The 18,500-nt window shown below is 32.0% G+C and overlaps 1 protein-coding gene across 1 annotated transcript; it reads right to left on the bottom strand.

Moving 5' to 3' along the window:
• Positions 1-14,375: 14,375 nt before the first annotated feature.
• On the bottom strand, positions 14,376-18,500 carry LOC130954113 (5-amino-6-(5-phospho-D-ribitylamino)uracil phosphatase, chloroplastic). The gene is made up of 11 exons (XM_057880853.1): positions 18,188-18,500; positions 17,979-18,098; positions 17,680-17,748; positions 17,464-17,568; positions 17,086-17,140; positions 16,721-16,794; positions 16,489-16,572; positions 16,264-16,404; positions 15,712-15,777; positions 14,981-15,090; positions 14,376-14,681 (listed from the first exon to the last, which is right to left on the bottom strand). The coding sequence occupies exons 1-11, from the start codon at positions 18,290-18,292 to the stop codon at positions 14,513-14,515; spliced, it is 1,098 nt and encodes a 365-aa protein (XP_057736836.1). The 5' UTR covers positions 18,293-18,500; the 3' UTR covers positions 14,376-14,512.

The following is an 18,500-nucleotide window of genomic DNA, read 5'->3' as shown; positions in this document are numbered from 1 at the left end:
CCGAGATTATGGGATTGGATCATTTTAGTCGTTAGCCAAACCAAGCTTATAGGGACGAATCAGAATTATTTTTCGCATAAGCATTGTTGGTTCTAGTGGATTATTGATGATTACATCTCTCATGATAGATTTTGAGCTCTTGATACCATATGAGTGTATGGTTATGAATGAATTGAAAGAGAAAGAATATAATCTTAAAACAAAGAAAAAATAAGCTTGATTTGTAAAGTATTGAATTGAGTTACATTGAGTAAAGTAAGTGCTGCATATTAAGGATATAACTACTTGTTATAACTAACTTTTACTATCAGACTTGTAAGTACCCTCTCTACAATATACACCGAATAAGAAATTCTGGCAATTGAAAAATAAAAATCTTATGTGTGAATTAAAAATTAAATATTATGTATTTTTTTATATATATTTTTTAATATTTTTAAAAATTTGATTAGACATATTGTTAGCCTAAAATAATTTTATTAGTGTCTCCAATTATGTAATGTTATGTTAACAAAAATAACTACTTTTATATTAACTGTATGAATGATAAAAAAAAAATTAATATAATTGAACGACTATATATATATATATAATATTTTACATTATCAATATATTAAAATTAAATTTTAGTATTAATTTATATTTTATATTTAATATATATTTTATACAATTATTTGATTAGTAACCAATTTTTCGAATATTATAGCATAGTTGATTAAAAAATTGACTGAATTATGAATTTAAAGAGTACCTAACTAGCATATTGTTTGTCAAAAATAATTAATTTCAAAGAAGAAAGTTACTCGAAAAGTAGTGAGTGAGTTTTCATAAGAGAGTTGATATCCAAGAGATCTTGTGTTTAAGGTCATCGAGTAAGAGTTTGATTAGTTTAACAAGTCAAGGAGCTATTCGAAGAAGTGAATCAAAGATCTTGAAATTCGAAGGTTGTTTTCCTGCCATTACAAGATCAAGTAAAAGAGTGAGAGCACTTACTTATGTTTTCCACACACATGGAAGTTACACTTCAAATCAATTGATTAAGAAATGACTATAAATAAGAGAGGGCTCGAAGATACAAGGGTTAGAACTTTGCTTCAGAAATTACTCGCGCACATTCACATTTCAGGGACTTTCTAAGTCTGCTTCGAGTTAATTTTCAATAGGATTCCTTCTACATGTCTTTATTTTCCATTTATCTTTCTGCAAACTTTATTTTTCATACAAATTTATCTTTCAAGCAACATTTACTTTACTTGCTCAGTTTTATGTTTCAAAATCCTTTCATGTCAAAAGTCCTTTGATTCAATTGAAGGTATTTTACCGCTTTGTTTAAATTCAACGCAGACCATTTTTAATTTCAGTCAATCTTATTTTTAAAGTCTTTATTTATGTCTTTTCGATTTTTTCTTTAAATCTCGTTTAATTCGAGAATCTTTGATGCATTGTTAGAAAACTGATATCCACAAAAAAAAAAGTTAATTTCATTCCCAAACTATTAGAATCGAACCACATTCGATTTGCTAAAAATTCACTAAACACATATATATAACTTTTATACTATTATTTTTATGTGCATTATATATATATATATATATATATATATATATATATATATATATAAAGCGCATACTCTACAAACCCGCTACTGGACTATTCTATTACTATTTATACTATGGATTGATGGTTCTCCGCTTACGAGAGAATGGCTTTGCGTATAATGTATAATATTAAAATCTAGTAAGAGTTGAAATGGAATAAGATGAAACTGTCTACAGATAGCATTAATTATTTGGAAAATGAGTGCGCTTAGGATCACTTTTTTTATAAAGGATCCTGTTGACCTGGGCGTAGGCCTCCCATGGGTCTTATGGTGGCTGCGCCAATTCGGGGCCCGCCCATGATATATTGGGCTCTCAGACGAAATCCTCCTATGGGATCTCGTCTGTTGGGCCATGCTACGTATTTGCTCCTGCGAGAAATCGCCAAATGCCTTAAAGTCTCGCGAAGCAAAGTACACGCATATGAGGCCGTAGCGCGCTAGCGCGCGTACTCTTCCTCTATCTATGAGCGAGACTCCATCCAAATCTGCCACTCGTTGGGCGACGTCCTCTTTTCTATGAAGACCGATCCCACCACTGAATGATGAACTTTTCCAGTCTTCGCCAATGCAAAAGCGACCTGGAGAGAACACAGAGTAAAGCCCTTACCTGGAATTCATATCTCCTTCGTCTGGTCGAGAAGGGAGAAAGCCCGGAAAACTGGCTCACAGAAGAAGAGAACTCTTCTAAACCATTAAGGAGAAGTCAATTTTCGTCATGATCGATCCACGTCCTACTATAGTGTCCGGAGACCCTGGCTTGCTTAGCTTACAAAGCTAGCTTACTAACATGAAGGCCTTTAGGGGCTTGCTTAGTACTTGTGCTAAGGAGCAGGTCTCAGCTTCACGCATCTAGCGTTCATTATTGATCTCTCTAAACCGCTAGTTTCCAAAATCAAAGTCGATGATCATGCCTTGAGGGTTGAATATGAATGGCTCCCTATATATATGAATGAAACACGTTCTAATTAAATTTTCACATATAAATAATTATATGTCATATTATTGGAGAGGTTGAGAATCAAAGTTTTAATTAGTCTTGACCAATATGAGAGTTGTGTCTAACTATCCAAGAGTTGATTTTTAACATTTGACAAACGAGAGTTCGAATCCAATTGGGAGAGGGTGCTCGTTCATGTTTATTACAGGGTTATATAAAATGTGATTCATTTTCATAAGTATACACTGACCACACGTTAAATAACAAATTATTATCTAATAATTATTTATGTAATTTTTTTATCAATTTAAATTTTTAAAAAATAATTTTATAATATAATATTAAAATTTTTATGATTAAATAATTGAAATTTTTATTTTTATTAAACTTTAAAAAAATTAACATAAAATAAATAAAAAAGGGTATAAAATTTACACAAAATTCAAAAAAAAAAAACTATGTAAATATACATATTAAAAATATAATTATTTATGTATCGCTAATTCTATAACCTGGGGTAGGCAACCACACCATGATGCTAGTATGCCACAACACATGGTTTGACAAATTAGTATATTAAGTATTATAATATGAATTAGCACTTGCATGGCCCATGAGGCACGAGGTTAGTTCATTATTATCAACTTCTCTTAACAGTGTATGTTAAGGGGAAAATTAGAAACAACCTCATAGGATGATATACAGGTACATTGTTTTTTTTTTTAAAAGTTCAAAATGTTTTAGGAGAAAAAGTTCAACAAATATATATTACTTCAATATGTCTCATCAATAACAATAAGCATGGTTTTTAGAATCGGATCCAACCGATTGGTTCAAATTGACTAATAAAAAATTGGTTATCAGACAGATTCGATTTTAATTAAAGTTCGCTTAGTGGTACATCGGTCAAAAACTTAAAAAAATATGTTAAAAAAATAATTAATTGATCGAACCGGTATAATTTTTTAGTTATTAATCATTTTAAAATAATAAATTATAAATAAATAAAATTAATTTTTTTAAAAATTATATATTTTATATATAAATATATTATTTTATTATATCTAATTTAACTTTAATTGAATTTTTGAATCTCTAATTTTATTTATTTGATTTTCAGAACCTTGATAATAAATGATCTTGGATATATCATAATTATTTTCTTGGGATTTTATTATTTGTTTGTTACCACGGAAATTTCTTAAATTTTAGTGCAGTTTGGATTCTTAAAAAACTAAATAAGTTTCTAAAATACTAAAGTTCTATGGAATCAAATATTAGTTAGTTGTGCTGATGTTTCAATAAAACTTTATATAATTAATTATTATTCAAATTACAATAATTAGGTTTTAATATATCTATCTGAATCCTTTTAAAATAAAAAAATACGAGAAACCAATGGAATATTTATATAATGTGTATAATTAAAATTTAGGAAGTATTAGAGATATAACTATTAGTGTTATCTTTTTTATTAGCTGAAACTTTTGGGATGAGTGGTATCATGACATGATATTAGAATGCTAGATCCAAAAAATCAAGAGTTCGATTCTTAGTGAACTCCAAAATCATATTGTACAAATAGTTTATTGGGACCAGCAGAATTTATAATATATAATTATCAATTAACTATTATTTATTTTCCTTTTAATAATTAAATATTGACTAAATTTTAATAAAAATACTGATCTAAAATTTTTCATACTATATTACCAAAAAAGAACGTATATCAAGGTCCACGTTAGCAGGGAAAATTAAAATTTAAAATAAGCGTTTAGCTCAAATATATATTCTTTAAGTCTTAATACATATATTAGTATAAATTTTTAAATATTTTATTTTATAATGAATACATAATAAATTTTGTATTTTTATTAAAAAAAATTTAATTATTAACTGTTGTAAGATAAATAAATAAATAAATAAGAAAGATAATATAAAAATAAAGAAATATAATTAGATAACAATATTTACCACAATTACTATCTCAGTATATAAAGAATAAGAGAGAGGAGTATTTAAAATATTTGTAAAATAAAGAAAGAGAGAAAATATAAGAGAGAGAACGTTGTTATTATTGATGTGTATATTTGCCTGAAATTTAGGGTCCTATTTATATGCATACATGAAGGTAACTTTTTCAACCTTATTAAATGCATTCTCTCTTGAGAATGTGAGCTTCATATGGGAATGGGCATCCACGTCTCATTCTTATCACAACACTCCCCCTTGGATGCCCATTTAGGATTATTGTCTCGTTAAAACCTTACTAAAGAAAATCCAATGGGAAAAAACTTTAGTGAAGGAAAAAGAGTACAATATCCTTTGTGATGAGGACTGCCTCATTAAAAATCTTGTCAAGAAAAATCCAATGGAAAAAAAACCTGACCAAGGAAAAAAGAGTACAGTCTCTCCCTCTTGCCAACATCATTTAATGTCTCGAAATCGGCGCATCCCAATCTCATTTACTAATCTTTTAAAGGAGGATTTTGGAAGTGACTTTGTAAATAAATCTACCAGATTGTCACTTGAGCGAATCTGTTGGATATCAATTGTCCCTTGATTTTGAAGATCATGACTGAAGAAGAATTTGGGAGAAATATGCTTTGTTCTATCACCTTTGATATATCCGCCTTTAAGTTGAACAATGCATGTTGTATTATCTTCAAACAGGACAGTTGGAGCTATCTTATGATCAATCAGTCCACATGATGACAGAATATATTGAATCAGACTCCTCAACCAAAAACACTCGCGACTAGCTTCAAGAATCGCCAGTATTTCAGCATGATTAAAGTAGGTTGCTGCTATCGTCTGTTTCGTGGACCTCCATGATATAGCTGTACCACCATATGTGAACAGATATCTTGTTTGAGATCTCCCTTTATGTGGATCAGACAAGTATCTGGCATCTACATAGCCAACTAGTTGTGACTTGGATCTATAAGGATAAAACAATCCCATATCAACCGTTACATGAAGATATCAAAAAATTTGTTTGATTCTACTCCAATGTCTTCTTGTTGGAGAGGAACTATATCTTGCTAGTAAATTCACCGCGAATGATATATCAGGTCGCGTATTATTAGCAAGATACATTAACGCTCCAATGGCACTAAGATATGGTACTTCAGGACCAAGGATATCTTCATTCTCTTCTTTAGGACAGAATTGATCCTTTTTTACATCTAAAGATCTTACAATCATTGGGGTACTTAATGGATGTGACTTATGCATATAAAATCTTTTCAAGATCTTCTCTGTGTATGTCGCTTGATGAATAAAGATCCCATTTTTCGTATGCTCGATCTGCTAGCCGAGATAAAATTTAGTCCTTCCAAGATCTTTCATCTCAAACTCTTCTTTCAGAGTTTTTATAATTGTTGGAATCTCTTCAGGAGTCCCAATGATATTTAAATCATCAACATACACAGCAATTATAATGAATCCAGATACGATTTTCTTTATGAAAACTCATGGACAGATATCATCATTCTTGAATCCGTTTTTGGCCAGATACTCAGTAAGACGATTATACCACATTCGTCTAGATTGCTTTAGACCATATAAAGATCTTTGCAATTTATCTGAGTATAACCCTTGCGAATATTCAGGGACTTTCATATAGATATCCCGATCAAATGAGCCGTACAAATAGGCTGTTACCACATCCATTAAATGCATATGCAGTTTATGATATGCAGATAAACTGACCAAATAACACAATGTTATCGCATCCATTACAGGGGAATACGTTTCTTCATAATCTATACCGGGCCTTTGTGAAAAATCTTGTGCCACAAGTCGGGCTTTGTAGCGCACAATTTCATTTTTCTCATTTCGTTTTCTCACAAATACCCATCGGTATCCAACAGGTTTTACATCTTCAGGTGTACGGACTACAGGTCCAAAGATTTCACGTTTTTCAAGTGAATCTAATTTAGCCTTCATGGCTTCTTTCCATTTTGGCCAATCATTCTTTTGTCGACATTTTTCGACTGATCTTGGCTCAAGATCTTTACTTTCATGCATGATATTTAATGCCACATTATATGCAAATATTTCATTGACAATTGTCTTATTTCGATCCCATTTCTTTCCTGTAAAGACATAATTTATCGAGATCTCATCATTTTCATAATTTTCAGGTACCTGAACGTCTTCTGGCGTTAAAATTATATCAGAATTTTGGACAACTGCAGGTGTCTTTACTATGTCTTTTTCAACAGGAATAGTATTTACCTCTTTTTTATTTTGAGAATTTTTATCTTTGGAATCGACAGTCCTGCCACGCTTCTGGCGTGTATTTGCTTCAGTGGCTATTTGTCCTACTGGGACATCAATTCGAATTGGGGCATTTTCCGCCCTGCCACGCTTCTGGCGTGAATTTGCTTCAGTGGCTCTTGTCCTACTGGAACATCAATTCGAATTGGGGCATTTTCCGCTGGTATATAAGATTTGGTTATCCTCTTTGTATCGGAAAATGCATCAGGCAATTCATTTTCTATTCTTTGCAAATGTATAATCTTTTGAACTTCTAGTTCACATTGCCCTGATCGAGGATCTAAATGCATCAACGATGATGCATTCCAATTAAGTTCCTTTTTAGGAAGCTTATTCTCTCCCCCTAATGTTGGAAATTTTGATTCATCAAAATGACAATCCGCAAACTGGGCTTTAAATACATCTCCGTTTGTATCTCAAGATACCTCGCTATAGAGGGAGAATCATATCCAACACATATTCCCAATTTTCTTTGGGGTCCCATTTTGATGCGATTAGGTGGTGCAATGGGAACATATATTGCACACCCAAATATTCTTAATGGGAGACATTTGGCTGCTGGCTAAAAGCTAATTGCATAGGAGAGAACTGATGGTAACTCGTTGGCCTCAAACGAATAAGTGCTGCGGCATGTAAAATAGCATGCCCCCAAACCGAGGTTGGGAGATTTGTTCTCATAAGCAAGGGTCTAGCAATCAATTGGAGGCGTTTAATAAGTGATTCTGCTAACCCATTTTGTGTGTGAACATAAGCTACTGGATGTTCAACACTTATTCCATTAGCCATACAATAAGCATCAAAAGCTTGGGAAGTAAATTCACCAGCATTATCAAGGCGAATTGCTTTGATTGGATTTTCTGGAAATTGTCCTTTTAATCGAATAATTTGAGCCAGTAATCTCGCAAACGCCATGTTGCGAGAAGACAATAAGCACACATGTGACTATCTCAAAGATGTGTCTATTAGGACCATAAAATATCTGAAAGATCCACATGGTGGATGAATAGGTCCACATATATCACCTTGAATCCTTTCTAAGAATTCAGGGGACTCAAATCTAATCTTTACTGGTGATGGCCTTAAAACTAACTTTCCCTGAGAACATGCAGCACAATAAAAACTAGTTTTAAGAATCTTCTGATTCTTTAATGAATGTTCATGAGAGTTTTCAATAATTCTCCTCATCATAGTTGTTCCCGGATGGCCCAATCTATCATGCCAAGTTATGAATTCATTTGGGCTAGTAAACTTCTGGTTTACAATGGCATGTGATTCAATTGCACTAATCTTGGTATAATATAACCCAAATGAAAGTGATGGCAACTTTTCTAATATAACTTTCTTATTTGAATCATGAGTTGTGATACATAAGTACTCATGATTTTCCTCATTCATAGTCTCAATATGATATCCATTTCGGCGAATATCTTTAAAGTTCAACAAGTTTCTTCGAGACTTGGTAGACAATAGTGTATTATTTATTATGAATTTTGTTCCTCCACCAGAAAACAAAATTATAGCTCTTCCGGAGCCTTCTATCACATTGCCCAAGCCAATAATAGTATTAACATATTCTTCTTTTGGCACAAGATGGGTAAAATATATATATCACTTTTAAGAATAGTGTGCGAACTTGCACTATCCGCAAGGCAAATATCTTCAGAATATGTCCTTGCCATTTTTCTTCAAAAACAAATGATAATTATAAAATGAGTAGAAGTACATGCACAGTCAAATTATTCACATGAATACTTAACAAACACATACACATATCAAACTATTCCATCATTGATCAAATAGCCAATATTACCTTCAGAATCCTTAAAGAAATTAGATACATCATAATGAGTGGTGGAATTTTCATCATTTGAAACAAAATTTATTTCCTTTTCTTTGTCATCCCTTTTCAAGGATGCTTGATAAATATCAATTAGGTGCCTTGGGGTACGACAGGTACGTGACCAATGGCCCTTTCCACCACAATGGAAGCATTTATCCTCAATTAATATACTTTGCCCATTATTTCTTTCTTTATCCCACTTCTGGTGAGATCTTTCTTGTGAACATAATTTCTTTTTCTTCCATAATATTTTTTTGTTATCAAAAGCTTGCCATTTACCTCTTCTGGGGTTAATTACTGCATTTACTTCAGGAAATGGGGCGGTGTCAACTGGGCGCGCTTCATGATTCCTTAAAAGTAACTCATTGTTGCGTTCAGCAACAAGAAAGCAAGAAATTAACTCATAATATTTTTAAATTCTTTTTCTCGATACTACTGCTGTAGGAGCACATTCGAGACTTGGAAGGTCAAGAAAGTTTTTCCTAACATATCGGGCTTGAGGAAGTATCACATGATTGTACCTTTCTTCAAAGTCTTTCCACAGATCTGCAAGATCTTTTAATGTGGGATATTCATTTTTCAATCATTCGTCAAGACGACAATGAAGGAAAATCATGGCCTTGACTTTTATCCTTCTAAGATGCATTATTTTCAGCCTCAATGGTATCTTCAAGATCCATTGAATCAAGATGGATTTCAACATCTATATCCATGATAAATAATTATTTTCAAATATATCAAGAGCATTATATTCAAGATAAAAGAGTTTCGACATAATAAAAATTTGTTACCTGGAATCTTCCTAAAATTTGATCAGAGTCTCATACTGATAACGTGTTGTAAGATAAATAAATAAATAACAAAGGTAATAATATAAAAATAAGGAAATATAATTAGATAACAATATTCACCACAATTACTATCTCAATATATAAAGAATAAGAGAGAGGAGTATTCAAAATACTTGTAAAATAAAAAAAGAGAGAGAATATAAGAGAAAGAACGTTGTTATTATTGATGTGTATATTTGCCTGAGGTTTAGGGTCCTATTTATATGTATACATGAAGGTAACTTTTTCAACCTTATTAAATACATTCTCTTGAATATGTGAGTTTCATATGGAAATGGACATCCACGTTCCATTCTTATCACAACACTAATCTTATTATGTGAATTTAGAGCCTATATTTACAAAACCAGTCAAATAAAGGATAAAGTATGTCATCATTTTATCCCGAATATTTGGAATAAATATTAACGTTGTTTCCAAAGTTTTTTTTTCTATTATATTTTTATTTAAACATTTTAAAAGTAACTCAGTGTCCGTCCTGCCATTCACTCGATAAAAAATTGCTAATGAAAATTATATATGATATGTATGTGGCAAACTCTTTTAATGTTACAGTTGTTAATAATTAAAAGAATAGTAAAAAAATAAAGAAAAGTTAACTTACGAAAGATCGATGATATTGTGGTCTTATATGCATATGAAGTCATATTTTTTTTCCTACTAAATCGTAGAAAAAATTAAAATTCGAAAAGATATACATCATTCATTAATATTTTTTATAAAATAAGTTAAATAGAGAAAATAATATTGAATTACTTTTGAAATGTTTGGAATAAAAATATAAAAAGAAAATATTTTGATATTTATCCCAAATAATTTAGACAAAAATAAAACTATCATAAATATTCTCAACATTTGAATATTCTCCCAACTTCCTTATATACTAAGAGCTATATCAGCCTATCCTAAATATTCTGAACATTTGAATATTCTCCCAACTTCCTTACCAACAGCTATATCAGCCTTCTAATCCAAGTTAACTAACTAACTAATCTTGTATGTGAATATTCTCCCAAATGTTAACTGCATTCACACACACATGTCAAGGTTAGTTAGTATCACAAGCAAGCTCTCTAAATTAAGAAATAGGAACATTTTTATAATTATGTTATATATTAAATATAATACAAAAATTTAATTTAATTTCTGTTTTTCAATCTAAATCTCCCTTTCAAACATAGTCCTAACGTTTTGTTTTTAATATAAATAATAAACTTGAAGTTGATAGTATTCCAAAATTACTTGCATTGGGAGTTTATTATTTGGAAGTTTTTTTCTCTTCACGGTCAACAATTTGTTTCAAGCAAGGTAAACTGAATTCTTCAAACAAAAATGTTAGGTCAATAATTTGTTTGATATCAATCGGAGAATTATAGTTTAATAAGTGATGGAGCTTTTTATAAAATTAATGATATAGATATTAGTGATTTTGAGCATTCGAATTTTATTTAAAATGATCCATTTCTTACTTCACCTCTTGTCCGATCATGCATTTGCCCATGTCATAGTATTCAACTAACTCAAACATAATAAAAAAAAAAAAAAAAAAAAAAAAAAAAAAAAAACTCTAAGAGGAAGAAAAAAAAGTAAAAAAGTAGTGAAAATGACAAATGAGACACATTGTAAACGAGTTGCTTATATAGATTCCATTTAAGAATATGCTTGGTATCTTAATGCGTGTTCATTCGTGATATGTTTATAAGTATATATGTCTTATTTCGTTTTCAATATAAATAAAATATGTTAATAATTAAATCATTTACATAATAAATAATATAAATAATAAGACATAAAAAAATAAATTATATCCAAATTATTTATACCTGTAAATAAGATATTTAAAATAAATCCCCTAATTTGCCTCATTGGAGTTTAGAATTGATTGGCAACTCTCTCTCCAATAGTGTGATAATTTATCCTTAGCAATGACAAACAAGTATAGAGATATAGATTCTTGTGTAATACCTTTAGTTGGCTTAAAAGAGTCAATTTACCTCTATTTCACAATAAATTGAAGGATATTATTCTATAAGATTATTTTTGGAAGAGAGAGTGAGACTCAAAAACAGAGACTGAAAGATAATGATTAAATTAAATTTTTATATTGTGTTTGGTATAAAATATATAAGACTGAATTATGTCTCAGTATCTTATTTTGTTTAAAATAAATATAGAAACTAAAAGGTAGATTTAAAATTTAAAAAATTAAATGAGAATATTTTTAGAAAGAAATGTTATTAAAATTTTAATCTCTATTTTTTTTTAAATTTTAGTCCCATGTATCTCCACTTTTAAGAAGCATTAAATGAATTGAAATTTTGTACTTCGAAGTTAAAATTTCAGTTACTCTTTAGTCACTAAACACAATACTCGATTCAGTCCCACAATCCTTTAGGTAGCGTTTATTGTGAGGTACTGGAATAGAGACTAGAAACTTAGTACATATCATGTTTGTTGGTTTAAAGATTGGTACTAAAATTTTTGTCTTTATCCCCAAAATTTAAGTATTTCAATACCTCCAAAAAGTGGGGACACTGAAATTTTTAGAAACGGAGACTGAAACTTTAATAATATTTTATACCTAAAATACCCTCATTTCAATTAATTAATTTCAATTTTATCCTTTGTACAAATTAAATTAGAGTTTCATTCTTGTTTTAATTTCTATCTCTCACTTTGCATCAAACAAAATATTGAAATTTATTTTAGTCTCTATCTCTCAATCTCAGTCTTTCAATTTTTGTCTCTTTACCAAATGTTACCTTAAAACAAAAATAATCTAAAAAATCTACTTAATATTACCAATGTATGTACAAAATAACCAAAACCTTTTTTTGTCTTACGCATTATATAACACACATCCACTCACACATATTACTATTGGTCTATATTTTTTGTTGAAAATTTGAACATAAGTGTAGCTCCCAGCGAAGCAGGTGATGTTGCCATTAATCCAAAGCCTTAACTAGGGGTGTGTATGGGTCGGGTGAAACCGAGTTTGATGTGACTCAAACCCAACCCGAAATATATACCGGGGCTATTTATTAGACCTGAATCCGACCCTAGACCCGATGAAATCTATACACTTTCGGGTCACGATTATACCGGATAAAAACTGGGTGAAAACCGGGCCGTTAACATTACATTACCTTGAACCAAGTTGGGTTGGTCTAGTAGTTAGCTCACTAGTCCACTTAAGCAAGTGTCGGGGGTTCGAATCCCGCCTTGTGCATGCAGCAACCCATTGGCCAGCGGCAAACCCTTAAATGGAGCTCAGTACCGCGACGGATTAGTCCTTGACCTGCCGGGTTGGGGGATACCGTGGGAAACCAAAAAAAAAACATTACATTACCTTGATGCCTTCTTATAAACTAGCATGTGAAAATATCCAAATTTTCAATACTCCAACCATTATTTGACATGGTAAAATTCACTTAGAAAAATAAAACAAGAACCAACTCTTCTCTAAAATTAAAGCATAACCATAATTAATACTAATATTGTCTAATAATACCAAATATTTAAATCAATACAAATAACATAATATTATGCATTAATTAGTCTAAAATCTTATGTATTTTAAATATAAAACATTAACTTATAGTCTTATAATAACTAATAACACAAAATATTAAGGTTTACAATATTTAAATTCCACATCAGAATAGCCATCATACATCACTAATAATACAAAAATATTAATTGTGTATGATGACCGAGTCACCGGGCCAATTCGGGTGACCCGAGCCATACTCCGGACCCGACCCGAAATAATGACCGGGTCTATTTTTGAGACTCTTACCCGACTCTAGACCTGATGAAATCATACCAAATTAGTCCCTAAAGTATTCTGGGCCGAGACAGATCTTCGAACTAGATCGGACCATGCACACCCCTAGCCTCAACTGCAAAATAACCTAAAACTTAAAATAAACAAAATTGCCGGCTTTCAAGAAGACTAGTGGACCAATTTGATCCGGACAGTAATTTATATGAACCAATTTGATTCAATTAAAAATAAAGGAATCAAAATGACATTGAGTTGACCATATTATATATGGGAAATAAAGTGAACATTTTCTGTTTAGCACATACCACATGTCACTAAACTTATCACATAAACACGTGTGTAACAACCTAATAACAATTTGAAGGCAAGGTTTTGATGCGAGAAGAGATTTGGAAAGTAGTTGAATATTCAATGGAGGAATTCTTGCAGAAAGTTTTTGTGTCCTAAGTTCTCGCTCACTTTTCTATTTGAGTTTCGTAATTGTGATTTGGGAATGACACCCCTCTTTTATCCTTTTTTGTTTTTGTCAGTAAATTGAACAACCCCCAACTTTTGAGATACGAAAAGAAAGATATGCCATGTGAGCTAAAATTCATTAGCCCCTCTTTTATCCTTGACTGTCCAATTTTGGACACTTGTCTTTCTTTCTTTTTGATTGAATGAAATACATCTACTATCTTGGAAAAAAAATTAAAAAAAAATAACAAACTCCGTTCGAAAGACTGATTCATGTTAATAACTTAGGACAACTAATTTGATTCAATCAAGAGTACATGGTCTAAAATGCTTCGACCATGTGCCTACAAGGGCTAAATTGTGCATCAACCCATATTAAAAGATTAGAGACTAAAATGTGTGCTACATAAAAAATTTTAGTAAATTGCAATTAACCCTTCCAAAATTATAGTGTGCCACCTAAACTGCTCTTTCTACTCCCACAATAATTAGTCACTGTATTTTCCCTCTGACTACTCTTATTTGTCCATCACTGACTCGCGTCCCTTTCCACTTTTCTGGTATTAGACTACATTCCACTAAACAAAGGGATAAATTGAGATATTGAAAAAAATGGATTACATCAGAACTAACTGATAGCCATTTTATTTGACATAGAAATCAGGACTACATAACTATATTTAATTACAAGGAAAATTATCTGAGGGCCAGGGCTCCCAAAAAAAGAGAAAAAAGAATGGCAAGGAGAATATATTTAGAAAATGGTGTCTATTGTAAGTTTCCTTTTCTGAGGAGCTTTCTCTATGATCTGCTTCTGCAGGTCCATAAACGTAGAACCCTTGTTAGCAAATAATCTTCTCAAGTTTATCACAGAAAGTTCACCAAAGTTAGCAACTGCAAGATCAGCCTGCCCCAAATCATACCTGCAGATTTCAACACCAATCAGTTTTTGAATGCCAAGAGAATAATTCATTAAAATGAGGAGCGGAAAAAAGGATTTTAAGGTGCTGAACTGTTGAAAAGAAAGGAAAGTACTCTTTCATTTAATAGTAAGGGAAAATAGAACTGATGGAATAGTGTTTAAGTTATAGCAAAGTGACTGAAACCCAGAATGATATTTGTATGCTGGAAACTATCCTGGATTCCTGGTGTTTCATGAATCTTTTCTGTTCTCCTTAAAACCTCTTGCAATAACAAAACTGCATAAAATTGAATTACTCACGCTGGATGAGCGCCAATTAATGCAACAGCCATCATCGTACAATTGTGTGCAGCAGTTACTCCTCGAGGATCATCTTCAAAAACAACACACTTCGAGGGTTTCCGATCAAGCTGAAAAGCATTTTAGGCAGACAGGTTCAATACTAGCAGTAAAATGACATCTTAAGGGGTAAAAAATATTCAGCCTTGTTCAAATTTGATATCATAAGATGTTATCATGCTAATACATATTACATGCAGAATAATTGGACAGGAGAACCAAAAGTCCTCAATGAATCCTACATAAAATAATAAAATATCAGGGCTGCATCGAAAACGTCTCAAACAATCACCCTTGTTATTGACACATCAGGCTATTTGGCATTTATGTGAACTACAACAAAAGCTATGCATAAAATGCTTGAGTAGTGGTTTTTTTTATTAGAAGGAAGGGGTTGGTTTATGGAAGCCTAAAAATTTCCCATGTTCTACAGTTCTAGTAAGATGCAATCAAGTTCTTCACCTAAAAATGGAAGATAAACTTAAAATATACAATATACAAAACAATCAGGCACATCCATCTTTAACTTATCATCACCATCCAACAAACATGTTTGCAAGGAAAAAAATAGATTATTAATAGGACTGAAAACTTGCTCAAATGTAACAAGTTTAAAAGAGCAACAACACAATTAGTAATGATTATTCCAACCCAGAAATAGTTCGTCAAATAAATTACTAGTTGAACTGTACCTTGACGGCAGCAGAAAGAAATCTATGAGCTATTGATTCCATTCCATCCTCTTCCGTCACAACTGCCTGCAATTTGAATGGGGCAACCAGCAAGTGGCAAACTCAGGAGCATGGTAAGTAATTTGTAAATTTATATACCATATCATCTAGTACACACAACAGGTTGAAAATTTAAATAGTATCAAGAGGAAAGTTTTCAACTGTGGCTAACCACGAAATGTGGTGAAAGCTTTTCGATATCCCTAATTTTCCATAATGGATATACACCACAGCAAAAAGAAAACTGCTTTTTCTTCATGAAATTATGTCAATGCCTCAATGGCGTTCTTCCAAATATGTTAAACATGACAAGAACAAAATCCACATGCAACAAACTACACCAATCGAGTATATTATAATAGTAAATGATAGACTGAAAAGCAGAAAGATAAAAAAGATCTTAACAATCCATGACCAAGTTTGTTATTTCTAGTTATACCAATATGATTATCTACACTATGATTGGAAAAAGAAGGCATATTACTGTGTCAACTCTTCTCAAACATTGCCAACCTGGAAATATTTGTTGAGCTCCATCCTTTCCAAAGCTTCTACCATATTTTTTCTATCAAGACTTGAAACAACAGCACACGGAATTCGAGCTGTATGAACTGCTTCCAACCAGTCTCTGAGGCCCTCCATTGGTCTTTCAAGCTAAAAAAATTGTATGCAAGAAATTAAAGTTCAACTATACAGAACTCTAGATTATAGCCACTAGAAGTTAAGGCAATAGCTTACCTTTAGAAGATTATCATAATATAACTGAGAAAACCTTAACTTTAGCCTCTCCATCTCATTTTCTGCCTTGTCTGAGAGGAAATGCTGCTAATTTAAAATAGCCAGTCAGAGAAATAAGGTGTATTAGATCAAGAATTGAGATTTTTAAAGATCGCACCATGTCCAAGGAAGTATTTCTTTAAAAACCAATTCCAACATAAAACCAATAAACAAAAAAGAAAGGCTAACAAACCTTATGCAACACATCATCAACACCTGCATAAAGTGCCAATCTTTGCATATCATCATCTTCAGGAATATCCTTTCCTGTTAAAGAATTTTTATAAATTAAAATCTTTCTCAGAAAAAATACATATAAAATAATCACAAAATTTATTCCTTCAGTTTGATTGTTGGTGAGTCCACCGTATGAAAAAGTTGATGTTATAAAAACATAAATTAAATATCTTATCATACATATGACTGTAGGTTATTCCGAAGCATTCCATTCTTTTGCGGTGGTTGTATGATTGTAATTCTGTTTTTTCCCATCTATCTAAAAGAGTGTACTATAAAGACCATCCTATCAAAATCCCACAAGCAAAACCATTAACATACCTTCTTCCAAGGCCAGCTCCTTCCACGCCTTCCTCTTCAGAGCTCGGGTATCAGCCTGCAACAAATAACATGTGATAACCAGGGAACCAATTTACCCTAACCAATATATTATGTGTGGTCACACTTTAATCTTCTCAAGACTTTCAGACCTAAAACTTAGTCGGCCTCATGTATAGCTACTATTTAACAACCAAACCAAACCAATATGCGCGTCTATATGATTGCAATAAATAAATATCATAAACTCAGCTTGCCTCACTTAACATCCCTAACATGCTCGAATCCGATAGTAAAGAGTAAAGACAAACTACAAACACTGTCTCAGTCTACAGAAAAATAAAATAAAATAACTATAAGCTTGAGTTTGAAATCACTCACCACCACATTGTCCCAAGAGAAGATAAGACCATAGGCTTCATCCGGCTTCATGGCATAGCGAATGCGCTGAAGAAAACCATCTTGCAACTTGTCATTCAAGTAGTCCTAAAATTTTCAACAAAAGTTAGAACTTAAGCATCCTTTCAATCATGAAAATACATCAACTTCATTCACAAAATTACGGTGACACAATCCAACTGAATCTAAAGTCCTTACCACATCAACTTGCAATGGTCCATCCGTCCTGAAAGTCTCAAAGCCTTCCCCATATTCAGCTCCAATAGCCTAAAAAGAAACACGAAGTGAAGGAATCAAATACATAAGGTACCAATCACTTGCATCACTCAATTCACTGTTCCAATGAAATTGTTAAATAAGAGCACAAAAGAAATTTTGAACTTCGATGGATGCATTCAGAATATTAAAGCAAAAAAGATGTAATCAAAGAAACGATAGCATAAATTTGAAGCTGTGAATACTAAACATAAACAAGGAAAAACGAGGACGATTGGTACCTCCTGCCTGAAGAGCTTGTTCGGTGCGAAGTGCAACCCATTGAAAGGACCAAATTCATCGGAACCAGAAGAGCAACGAGCAACTAAACGATTCTTATCCAAACCAAAACGCCTCAATTTCTGTGCAAAAAGAATATATAAAAAAAGGGGGAAAATGAAAATTTGAGAGAGAGAGAGAAAGAGAGAGAGAGAGAGAGAGAAGTGGATACCAAAATTCGAAGGTGAGAGGGTAAAGGAGAGGGTCTCAGAAGATAAGGTTGTTGCATCGAATGAGGAGAAGAGGCTCTGAAACTGGCGAAGGTTGTAGATTCCATGGGGATTCGGAACACAACCAAACCACCAAAAACGACGACGTTTTTGTCACGGAAGTTTAGCTCATAGAAGAACTGAAGAAGAAGAAGAAGATGATGGTGGTGGTGGTGCCGTTTTGTTTCACACTTTCTGTGTGTCTGTGTGTGTGTGTGTTATTATTATTATTTTTTTTTTTTGGGATTATTGGGTTGAATTGTTTTCTCTTTAATT

The sequence above is a fragment of the Arachis stenosperma genome, chromosome 10 (assembly GCF_014773155.1).
Source record: "Arachis stenosperma cultivar V10309 chromosome 10, arast.V10309.gnm1.PFL2, whole genome shotgun sequence".
Taxonomy (NCBI): domain Eukaryota; kingdom Viridiplantae; phylum Streptophyta; class Magnoliopsida; order Fabales; family Fabaceae; genus Arachis; species Arachis stenosperma.
Note: the sequence above shows the minus strand (reverse complement) of the source record. Positions and strands in the feature narration are given on the sequence as shown.